Source organism: Drosophila persimilis, unplaced genomic scaffold (genome assembly GCF_003286085.1).
Source record: "Drosophila persimilis strain 14011-0111.01,24,50 unplaced genomic scaffold, DperRS2 tig00000824-arrow-arrow-pilon, whole genome shotgun sequence".
Lineage (NCBI taxonomy): Eukaryota > Metazoa > Arthropoda > Insecta > Diptera > Drosophilidae > Drosophila > Drosophila persimilis.
In genome coordinates, this window is record NW_020825358.1 from 558,216 (window position 1) to 570,667 (window position 12,452).

The following is a 12,452-nucleotide window of genomic DNA, read 5'->3' on the forward strand; positions in this document are numbered from 1 at the left end:
ACCCGTATCCGGGGCTAAGCAAACTCGTAAATTTGAGGAAATTACAACATGAAAGTCCTGCCTGGCATAGCGCGACTCTAAATTAAATAAAAATACGCTGGGGCGAGGCTGTGGAAATAGGTAGAGCATGGCATGGGATAGGATGGGCTAGAAGGGCCAGGGACAAGGGCTCTGGTCGGTCAAAACTTTCTGCACCTGTTGGCCAAACTCTGTGCATGTGGCAGGAGCAGGAGCAGTAGCAGGGGCAGAAGCAGGACGAGGCAATCCCAAAAACCCGGCGTTAATTAAAGCTGCAACATAAGCTCCCACTGGACGCGCTGATCCTAGGGCGCGTCGAGTGTGTGGAAGGGAATCATGGGCATGGAGGGGCATGGAGGGGTAAGCATGGGCTGGGGGCACCTGGGAGTGCGCGAGGCACAGATTTGTGTGGCGAAAGCAAAACTTTTGCCATCCGCTCGAGATTTATGTCAAACTAAAGCACTTGATGGCAGAATAGTTGGCATTTAATGGCTGCATTATTGGAGTTTGTTTGGAAAGTGCCGTAACTAATGGGTCACGGATCTATGCGCTTGGCGGAGAGCAAATTCGGATGCGGAATGGGGCTTAATGCGAACAAATCGCCATTTATCAGAACGGGAACTTTTGAAGCCACTTGCCGGCTGCTGCGCACAGGTGAGAGTCCAGGTGTCTCCTGACATGCTTCGATTATGGGACAAAGTCAATCGGATTTATCTTGTGGTGGTAGTTGTTCTCTTTAGTGATGGTAAGGACTTACCATCCCGTTTTCCATCTGTTTATTTCCTTACCTGATCATTTCCAAGTTCAGATCAAGCGATTGTTTGTTGTAGGGAAAAATCCGAAAGCTCCGAAGGAATCTAATCTCTGTCTGAAAATTAACATTCTCCCGCATCTGCCATTTCGTTCGTCTTAGCCTCCTTCTCGCTTTGGTTAAGGCTCTGGCTCTGACTCTGACTCTGGCTCTGCCTTTGGCCCCAAGTCAAATGTTGCGCACATCAAACGGTTGCCCATCAAAGCCACCTGTGCATATCGAAGTATCCCTACTTCCTACTCCCCAAAGAGTAGGCCTCCTCCACAGCCGCTCGTCTAAACTAACGACGAGGACGGGCCTGTGTGTGGTGTGCTCCCGATAGAATGAGAATGGAGCCAAGCCCTAAGGAGAGGCTCTTTCAGCTCTCTGGCAGCAGCTATGCAAGGCAATAAATTTCGATTACATAATTTGTAAATTGTTATAACCCGGCGATGAAATTACCATGAAATCTTTCACAAAGCATTAAAAAATCTGCCACTTCTGGCTGGCGGTGGATTCTGCTCTGTTCTGCTCTGTTCTGTTCTGTTCTGGCCTGTTCGGTTCTCTTCTCTTCATAAACTTTTATGGTGTTTGACTGTGGAGCATCTGACAAAAACAATGAGCGTTTTGGGCGCGTTCAGCATGTTAGCCATGAAACGAGGCCTCCTCCTCCTCCTTCGTTTGGGCCTACATTTTGGCGGGGGCCTTGCACTTCCTGCTTGGGTGGCCGGTTACGCATCAGTGAGCGCAATTTCATAGATGATTTCTGTAAGGCTGCGATTAGTTTTTATGCCCCAGCCACCCATTTGAATCTGAATCTGAATCTCTGTGGCAGGAGGGGCGGGAGGTCCAGGACCAGCCTTGAAATATGTAAGAGTATCCTCCTTCCTCTTTAATTAATGGCAAATTGAAAGAGAATCGTTTATCTAGCACTTGTTATCAGCCCGAGAGCCCGAGATTCTTTTGGAGGCTGTCGGGCTATGGCGGCCATGCCGGCCATGTCGGCTATGGGCCATAAATCAACAGCCAATTACAATAAAAATTTATCATGCACAATAAAAGCGTGGCATGGCGGAAAAAATGACGCAGAAATAATTTACATGGCGCATTTTTCACATTTTTCACAATTTTCAGCAAAGGAATTTATAACAATGTCCCCAAAGGGACAACCCCCGATAGAAGCTCCCCGTTCTTTTTGGCGGAAAGAAAGAAATTTTAATAAAGCACGCGGGCGGCATGTCAAAGGGAGACAAAGGACCCTGATGCCGAAAAGCAAAAGCGAAAGCAAAACCAAAACCAAAACCAAAACCCGACTCTGGCTACGATTCCGGTTCCTGCAACGACTTCTTGTCCTGGCCTCCCCCTCCCGCATGGAGATCTGCGATTTGCGTTTGAGCTCCCACTGGATGACACTCGAAGACATATTTGCTGGAGGGGCCAAAGTGCACTTGCGCTCCATCTGCGGCGCTCCTTAAAGCCCTTCGTTCAGAGCGCGCGGTTCATCAACATCTTGGCCAGCAAATCAAAGTGCGTTGCGCGTATTTTCCTTTCCGGCCATGTTGGTGTAGGTCCGGATTTGGCAACGGCTTTGGTGTTGGCTTTGGCTTTGGCTTTGGGTTCGGGCTCTGGCTCTAGCTCGGAGTTCAAGGTTCGGTTCTTCGGTTGAGATATTCTACTCTCTCCCCCTTTTCTTTCGTTACCCGGCATTCGCGTATTTCAATTTATATTCCGCCCCCAGGACTTATTGCTTTTTTGCTTTGATGTTTCCCCCGTCCTTGTGCCTTCCAGCAGCTAGTGGCTTTTAATGGAGCTCTTATTTGGGGGTAGCCCATGTCCTTTGACGCTTATCTTGACGCCAGTCCAGGACGAAGCGGCATTTGTCTTTTGTTAACTCGATTTCGCCTTGGCCCGAACCGAGAACAGCAGAGGCAGAGGCAGAAGCACAAGCAGAAGTCCAGCCACTTGGCCATATGTTGGAGTGGCTAGAAGTGCTCCTAGTTGGTCAATGAGGCATAAATACGCACTTGCCCAACAATTCCTTGACTGTCCTTGGTCATGCGGCTGCTCTCCCTACCTCTCTATCTCTTTATCTCACTATCTGTCTGCTTTTTGAATTCCAGTCTAAGGAACAGGAGTCTTGCAAAGAATAAAGCTGTCTCCGGCTCCAAGTTTTCCCTAAGAAATGGAAAATAACTGGCTTTTGTTTGGAACTTATGGAATCTAAGAGATAAACACATTTTGAAGCCTGCATTGGGGACTGAAAAGGGACGAAAAGACATGGATTGAGGCATGTGGCATGGCGAATGAAGTCTAACGAACAAACTTCATGAATTCTTTGCAAAATAAATCACACAAAATTAATGTCCTGTGTCCTGTACTGAGCCTCGATGAAACCAACTTTTGATTCCTGGCACCTTGTCAATTGTGTGGCCACACCTTTTGCACAGCTTTCCACGTGGGTCGTCCAACCACATCATTTAAATTTATTAAGGCCATAAAATGATATTTTTGTGGGGCTATGGGGCTATGGGGCTATGGGGCTGTGAGCAAACGATGCTACAAATGGGCTCATAAATATTTAAAACCGCTTAAGACACACGCACCAAAACCGAAACGAACCGAGCCGAGGCGAGCCGAACCGAACCCCACACCAACAGCCGAAAAGCTAACAAACGTTTAATTTTATTGCCATGGCCAGAAACCGCAACCCCCCGCCCCCCATCCCTAGAAACAGCCCACAGACACACAGATACACAGACGACAACAACAACAAAAAGGGCTGCTCCTTTGGGCAGTCATGAGCATAAAAAAAGTTAATTCATTTTTGATCGCGTTCGGGAATCGCACCTATTGAAATCTTTGAAATGTCTTGACCACCCAAAGCCGAACAGGGCATTAAAAAGTCATAAAAATAGGCTTAATAGACCCCACATCACTCGACACTCCACACTCCACACACAGTCGAGACTCCATGGCGATCCCAGAGGAACATCCACACCACCTGAAACCCTGGCTAATTGAAAAGCTAAAAAACTGAAATTTGTGTAAATTATTTGTGGCATAAATTTTCCTATTTGATGGGCCAGTGCCAGTGCCCATCCCATCCCATCCCAGTGCCCAGTGTCCAGTGGTTGCAGTGGCAAGGCATGTGTTGGCACCTGGTGAAGCTCTCTGCCTCCAACTCCAACTCCAATCTTCGACTTGTCAACAAGGATTGGGAGTTGCCTTGGACACTGGGGGGGATAGCTGACAGTCATGGAAGTTTATGCTGGATTTTATGATTTCTGGCGGGACAGAGTCGTCGGTGGTTTGGTTTGGTGGTCGATTTGATGGGCCTGATCATGCGACTGGCACTGGCGATGATGGTCATTAAAGATTTGATGATCCTCCAGAAGCATTTTAATTTGTTTTGGCACCTCAGCAAGGTCCCATTCGATTTGAAGCGAATCGAAGTTCAATTTTAATTAAATCTCAACGAAATCAGAGTTTTATTTATTTGTCTGCCTGACTGCCGGACTGTCCGTGGCGTTTTGTTAACCCATTAGCAGGCAGGCTAGAAGGCAGGCAGCAGCGGCAGCCGCAGCCGCCGCGGCATATGGCTGCCATAGCCATGGTCATAGCCGTTTTACAGTTGTTTGGCCTAAAGCAAAGACAGAGATAGACAGAGATCAAGTGAAAGAGAGAGGGAGAGGGAGGAGGAGGGAGAGCTGTATGTCTGTGGCGCTGCCATGTTTAGTGGCAATTAAAATGTTTTTATCTTATTAGTGCGTCTTATCTGCTGCTGCCATTTAAGATATATATGCGAGGGACGTGCGCGAAACGCCGTCCGAAAACAGTTATCGATTGTGCGGCATGCAGCATCTAGTATGTTGCAGCCACAGCAGCAGAAAGAAAGAAACAAAGAAAGAGCGAATGAAAAGAGAGTGATGGAAGGCGAGGGGAGCAGTCTGTGCATTAGAGATCATCCTGGAGATCGAAGCTTCCCACACTTGGAGCTATTTTCAGGTTAACTTTTCACTTAATCGCAGAATTATCGCGGAATTTATCGATAGACATAGACATAGATAGGAAAAAACTGTAGTACGTCAGAACAGAGAGAGCGGAAACACAGAGAGCGTATAATATAAGAGTGTGACCCAAATACTCGCATGTGACGTCAACCAAGAAACTCTTCAAAATTGGAATGGCTTGCCACGCTGGGAAGAAACATTCTCTACCCCGAACAGTATATATATGGGTACATACGGGATTTGGTACGCAAATCCCAACCAAATGATGAGCAGATCCATAGACACAACGAGGGGCAACGATGATACAATAGGATCCCTAAAGGAACGACGAGCAACGAAGGGAAAGTGTGTGTGTTCACAACACATTTATTCACTTTATCCATTTACTGAACACTATTAAAACTAAAACTATTAAACCTTAAATAAATAGAGCCTTAAGAGCCCCCCATATATTCTGGATCAGCACCCAATTACGTCTCAATTACGTTTCTTCTCATTCAGTTATGTGGATGCCTTCTTTGCATGCCGCTCTGCGATGAGATGAGTGTTCCTGTGGCATCTCTTGACGCTCGTCATGTGGCACTTAATCACATGCAGCTCCAATCAATTCCGAGCGCCTTTTAAGCCAGCGGGGCACACACAAATCAAACAAAGTGATTTGCACGCCTCGACATTTCTCGATTGAATTATTATCACCAAAGTCGCATTGGGGACCCAGGCCTGAACTGGTGTCCAGGGGCCAGAAACAAGCGTCCAGTCAGCGAGTGACAGCTGTCGCTTCGACTGGTCCCCGGTCCCCGGTCCCCATCCCGAGTCTCTAGTCTCTGGTCTCTGGTCCCGACTTGGCCCGGCCACAATGCCCCAGTGGCCATGTTCATGTTGCAGCCAGCGACCAAACGACAGACCGGCCATATTTGCAACGGGCGGACCAACAAGTTGCAAAACAAATTTGTCAGAGTTTTATCCATTTTTGGGCAGGCGTTGCAACTTTGGATTTGTGATTTGTGATTTGTGCAATGGGTTGTCGTTGTTGCAGTTGCTATTGCAGTTGTTATTGCTATTCCTATTGCTATTGCTATTGCTGTTGCTGTTGCAGTTGTTGGAGTCGCTGGTTCCGGCGCAATGTTGTCATTAGCTAATTTGGCAGCCGTCTGCGTTTAATTAGAGGGCAGCCACAGAGCAGCACAGATGGAGCGCTGTAACTAAAACACTTTCGTTTTCTTTGCCTGCCACCCGGCCCCACCACTGTGCCATGCCCTCGCTGCGGCCACAGGTCCCCGCATGCCCATCCCGCTGCCTGCCAGAGATCACGTCTCACGTAGAGGCCATTAAAGGCCACAGCATCACGATCGAGTCGAAGCTGGAGCTGTGGCTGTGGCTGTGGCTGGAGTCGGAGTAGGAGTAGGAGTCGACGGACTGAATGACTTTGAGCCGGCCTGTCGTCACACCCCCATGTAATCCTCGCACGATCTCTGCGCTTGAACCTTTTTGATTAGGCTCGTGGTGGCGGTAGGCGAGTGGAACCAAGAACTGGCCAACTGACTGACAAACCCCTCAGCCCCTTAACTCCACCACTCTTCCACTCGTTCCACTGTTCCGTTGTGGAGGTCGTTAAAGTCGCTGCATTGCTGCTGCTGCTGTTGCTGCTGGGCCCGCAGATTTTGCCTGGTTTTCAGGGCTCAGGGCCTTGTCCTTTCTGCGCTTCATCAGGCCTTAGTTATGGATATGGGAGTCTACTCTATCCGTTCGAAGCGTGTTCACTACTTTGTAGGAGTTTCTCTAGACTTCAGAGGGGTTTTCGGATGAATTTCTGAACACAGAATGGACCAGCATTACCTAAGAACAGTATTACCTAGATATTCCCCTAGATATTCCCACCAGTGACTCCATGATTGGCACCTTGAAGTAATGCCGGAAGTCAGAATGGACGTAATAGAAGGGCCACATTGTCTGAATTCCAGCCACCTTTTGTTATCGTTGCCATTAGTTTTGGGTGTGAAAATGGGACCAATGAAGGCGTCACATACGGCGTTCAGTTCGCCACTTGAATAAATCCGATTTGAAAATGTGTTTGTGGCATTCCTTTAATATTTATTACATTCCCCGCAAATCATAATTATTTATTGGACTTCCACTTTGTCCATGTTTTAATTTGTGACAATTTGTTGGGCTTTGAATTCCATTTGCAATTTCTCTGGCCATATTCGTGTGTGATTGGTGTGTGATATAAATTTAACAGAATTCTATATATGGATAGGGTGTACGCTAGTGTCTTATGCGACGAGTATCCTGGCCTACAAGTCGAGGTTTTCTCTTTCCATTGAACGTTGTGCGAATGGGCCGAAACAGAGCCAGGCAGAGAGCGAGAGAAGGGAAAGGGGTAGACTGGATGCTGCTCCAATCCAATATTTGGTATTTTTGAAATACCGTCACGTTTCCACATTTTACTACTCACTTGTGGCACGTTGTTGCCATTGAGCATATCAGTTTGGAATTTTATTGGCCACGCTTCTTCCTGCACCTTCCTTTCGGCCTTCTCCTTCTCCTCCTCCTCCTCCTCTCTCCTTCGTCTTGGCCATTTGGAGAGCCTCTCGCTGATCTTGGCCTTGATAGCCAGGCGGCCACAAACTATTGGCGTAGTCAGAAAGCGGCTTCCATTCCACTCTCCCGCCGGCTCCTGACATTTATATTGGCAAATATTTTAAATATTCCCCTCCCCCTCCCCCATTCCACTGTTCTCCCCTCCACTGCTCTGCTGTGCTCTGCTCCCACGTGTGGGTGTTGTCCTCCCATGCCGCCGCTTCAGGCGTCGTCGTTATCGCCTCACAATGGTCTTTATGACTGGAATGAGATGTGGGAATAGTCGGACGGACAGGGCACATCATTGTTTTTTTGAATCGAAAGAATCTTTAATATAATTGGAATTTTTATTGTCATGTGAAGTCCTGAAAGAAGGAGGATGGACAGGGAGGAGGATGATGAGGAGAGACAACACCAAGTGGCTGCTGCTTGTGGGCCCCGGATCACTCTCCATCTCTAGCGCGTGTCCAATCAACCCTTTTGCGGATATAACTATGGAAAACAGGTCTTAAACTAGGCACAACGAGGGGGAGTGTTGTGAGCCGCGGCAAAGCCCGCTGCTCTACTTGTTTACCCGGTACTCAGTCTATAAACAGTGCCGTACTCAAGTGTTGGCACAGCAATAGGCTTTCAGCTTTCTGCTTTTTAAGAGCTTTCGGCTCATTCTAATAGGCACAATTTTATTGTAATGTTTTGTACAACATCTTAAACGAAAGAGGCTTGAAAGAAGGCGAACAAACGTTTAGCAAATAGCACTTGTTAATGAGCTATGTCCTTGTAATTTAACCATATGGTAATTTATTTGGCTAAGGCCAAAGAGAGATAAGGAAACCACATAATCTCAGAAGAAAATCATTCTGCATTTTCCCAACCAGGGCCAATCGCAGACTGAAAGTATGGAAATTACAAATAGAGCTACCGACTTTCATAAGGTGTATAGACGACAGACGGACGGACAGACCAGACATGGCTATATCGACTCTGATATCGATGCTGATCAAGAATATATGTACTTTACGGGGTCGGAAACGCCTCCTTCTGGGTGTTACACACATCACCTTCCATCACAAATCCAATATACCCCTATTTTCTGTGCATTCCCGGTATACAGACAAAGGTATATTCCAACTTTCTGGGACTGAAAATGACACTGAGTATTCTCCATTTAACTTTCGCCCCACAGTTGCCACACCACCGCCGACCTACCGCCCGAATGGCGGCGATCCAATCGCCACGGATGCCCCGTCTGGGGATGGACATGGACACCCACTGGGCTATGAGGATGCCGTTACTATAGAGCTGCAGACGCAGGAGAACGACTACGTTTTGGAAGAGTCCAGCCGTCGAGTGCATTCCACGCCGCCGCCATTCTACTGCCCCCTGCCGCTGACACCGCCGCCCAGCTACACAGAGTGGCAGGGAACGGGACCGGGAACAGGAGCAAGGTCAGGTCCGCCGCAGCTGGCGGAGAATGCAGCGTCGCCCACGCGAGCAACAGCCAACGAAGCAGCAGCGCGACAGCAGCAGGCAAGACGTCGCCGACGACTGCGGGAATTGCAGCAGCAGGAATTGCGATTCGCCTCTAGTACCGACAGCTCCAGCAGCAGCGGATCCAGCAGCGACTGCGCGTTGGGCAGCGGCGGCAGCGCAGTTAGACGCCAGCGCCGACGCAGACGCAGCCGCGGGCTGAGGGGTAAGCAGAGAAGAAAAGAGCCGCGGAGCTCCATCTAATACAAAATTTAATCCTTCAAACCCTGCAGATGCCTATTGTCCGGACCTTTTGCACGCCTGCGCCCTGATTCTCCAGCAGCCCGGAAGCAGCGACAGTTCTGTGGGCAACTTTACGGCCACGCCTCCACCGCCACCGCCAGCACCAGTGCCCGGGCAGGCAGAGGGTGAGGAGGACGAGGAGGGACTCGAGTACAGCTCAGACTATGTGGAGATCGACGAGCTGCTGCCACTAGTCGCTGCTGCCGTAGTGCCGAGAGCCAAAAGCACACCCCAACTGCAGCATGCTGTAGGACTAGGTCTCGACGACGACGCTATGGGTCAGAATCTGAGCCTGCGACGGCCTCGAATCTCACTCACCTGGGTCCTCCGGGAGCAGCAGCAGCCGCAGCCGGCGGCGCCAGATCAGACCCCGAACCAGGACTCCAACGAGGTCAAGTCCTCGGATCTGGGTGGCGACCAGAAAGAGAACGAACCGCTGCAGACATCCATCAGCAATGGAAATGGTTGTCAGACGAGAACGGAGCCAGTGCCCACGCAGCTGGATGTCACCAAGAAGCGGTACAGGGTCAAGCAGCTGCCGGGCGGAGCGGAGCCGCTCAATGGGTACGCCACCACGCCTACGGGGCACCAGGCACCGGGCAACGGTCATCTGGGCCAGCAAAAGTTCTTCAGCAACCAGAATCTGCTGGACTACAAGGAAAGGGCGGTTCCGCGTAGCCAGAGCCATGCGCAGGCCGGCGCTCCGGTGGCCGGCGCCTCCACCAAAGAGTTGCTCTTCGTGTGCACGCCCCAACGGGCGCCCAAGAGCGATGCGCACAGCGAGGCCCTGCTGCTGGCCCGGAAGCGGAACGAGATCCGCAAGAAGCTGGCCAGCCGGCTGCAGCAGGCGCGTTCCATGGGCGCTGGCGCCGCCTCCACCAACGTGGGAGAATCGTCTAACGGCCAGGCGAGAGCTTCGACAGTCACGACAGCGGACTCGCTGAAGTGCACCTACTCGGAGCCCAGCCTTGTGGCAGCCTCGGAAGGGGGCTGCGGAGTGGCAGGAGGAGCGATCCCTCAGCAGCAGCGACGTCATCGTCACCGCAAGCGAAGGGACCGGAATCGGGTCCAGCGCTTCGGCTATGAGATTCACAACGTGGACGAGTTCCTGTCGCGCTGTTCGCTAGCCACACCGGGAAACATACCCGTGGTCCTGGCCACGGCCAGCACCCTTTACCAGACGCGGCCGGGTGGGTATCAGCTGGAGATTCCCCTGCCGTTGGGCATGGTCGTGAATGCTGTCTTCAAGAACCAGAACTGGCTGTACGTGCAGACACCGCACGCGGAGGAGGGCTACGTGGGCTATGCCTGCTGCCTGCCGCTGGGAATCCTCCCGCAGGCGGCTCGAAGCGGCTCCCGGCACACTCCATGCTGGGAATCCAACGCCGACGTCTTTCCCCGTCCCTGCGGCAATATGACCGACTCGGAGAAGGAGATTCGGATGCGCGGCGGCACCCGCTCCGATGGCGCCCGCACTCCACGCAGTTCAAAGCCCGTTGAGGAGCTGCTGCCCCTGAGCATCAACAACAACAACAACAGCATTAGCCAACATCAGGTGACCAAAGGCGGCAGCACGACCAGCTCCCTGTACGGGGAGCAGCACGTGGACAAGCTATATTTGCGAGCCGCCTCGCAGCCAAAGCTCGTGGAGAAGGCCTACGCTCAGCTGCGCTCCACCAAGCAGGTGGGCTTGGCCTCCGGCTCAGCCTCGGTGCGGAGCGGAGCCTCTAACGACGAGTACGTCACGCTGCAGCAGCAGCAGAAGAACATCAAAAAGCAGCCGCATCTGCATGTGTCCCAGGCTCAGTCGCAGGCAGCGCGACGCATCTCGAACGTCTCGTACATCACCAATGGCCACAACGGCCAGCATCTGCATCCAAAGACCCTTCCCCAGCAGCCGCCTCAGCAGTCGCATCAGCAGCCAGCGGTGGCAACAGCACTGAGCGTGCTACGAAAGCAGCAGCACAACGGGCTACGTCAAACTCTAGTCGCCATCAACTCGGACTACGTCACGGAGAGCATCGCGGTGCACAAGGGGGAGATTGTGACGCTGTGCGAGTGCCGCGAATCTAAGGATCAGCGCCAGTGGTTCTATGTGAAGACGCGCGACGGTCGCGAGGGCTTCATACCGGCTGAGGTGGCCGGCCATGGCTACCTGTAGACCTCCCCAGCCCTTAGTTCACACCCAACCCACCTGTCAGCTCCCCCCAAAACAAGTCAAGCTCTACGTGTAACTCAATTAGCATTATATCCATCTTAAGAACATTAATCCACTACATTCGCGCTCCTTAGTACGCTTCTAGTTTGTACGAGTATCTTGTATGTGAATCGGCATTTGTATATGGTATTGTATATGTATGTTCGTGTGTATCCAGTGGGTTTCGTGTCCACGAGTATCTCTAGCCCTAGCCTAACGAGTAGACTATGTAATAGAAAACTTGCTAAACGAAAATCAAAGACGAGAGCGCAGAAGGAAACTATTTATATGATTATTGTACTTGATGCTTCTACTAAATAACATTAACACTGATATTTAAATATATTAATTCCAAAATCGTATGTTTTTCTGTCCCTGATTCTTGGTCTGTATGTTCTTGGTCTGTATTCTCTGCAAAGTACTGTATGCATTGTTATACCCGATTCTCAAAATGAGTATAGGTAGGTAGGTATATTAGATTTGTGGTGAAAGTGGATGTGTGTAACGTCCAGAAGGAACCGTGTTGCAGAGATATAGCGTACAAAAGAAACCAGTATTTGAAAAACATGCAAATCGTAGTTTTTGGAATGCTATATCTCAGGCAAATAGGGCCAGATCGGTGAAGGACCTAATTTGCCAGGACCGCGGGGATGTAGCCTGTCGAATGGCGTCAAAATCTCGACCACGAAAATGAGGCCGATTTTTGGCAAATTGGATGATGTAACCATCATGATTTTTGGCGAAAATCGTGAGGGAATGGATGTCCTTTTTTCTGGTGCCAATCGGTTGGCAGGACTCTCCCCATCACGAAATGACATGCCACGCCTCGATCGGCTGCCGTAAAGCTGAGATATAGCTCACAGAAAAAACCAGTATTTGCATGGTGTGCAAATCCAAATCTTCGGAAGGCTATATCTCAGCTAAATAGAGCCTGATCGGCGAAGGACCTAGTCTCTTAGGATCGTGGGGATCCAGCCTGTCGATTGGCACCAAAATCTCGACCACGAAAATGAGGCCGATTTTTGGCAAATTGGATGATGTAACCATCATGATTTTTGGCGAAAATCGTGAGGGAATGGATGTCCTT

General features: G+C 50.3%; 1 protein-coding gene across 1 annotated transcript in view; it reads left to right on the forward strand.

Moving 5' to 3' along the window:
- Positions 1-11,706, forward strand: part of LOC6600326 — a 44,909-nt gene extending 33,203 nt beyond the window's left edge. The window contains exons 3-4 of the mRNA XM_026993241.1: positions 8,582-9,091; positions 9,159-11,706. Coding sequence (XP_026849042.1) covers positions 8,582-9,091; positions 9,159-11,329 — 2,681 coding nt within the window. The 3' untranslated portion in view covers positions 11,330-11,706. The remainder of the gene's footprint in view (positions 1-8,581; positions 9,092-9,158) is intronic.
- The last annotated feature ends 746 nt before the right edge of the window (positions 11,707-12,452 follow it).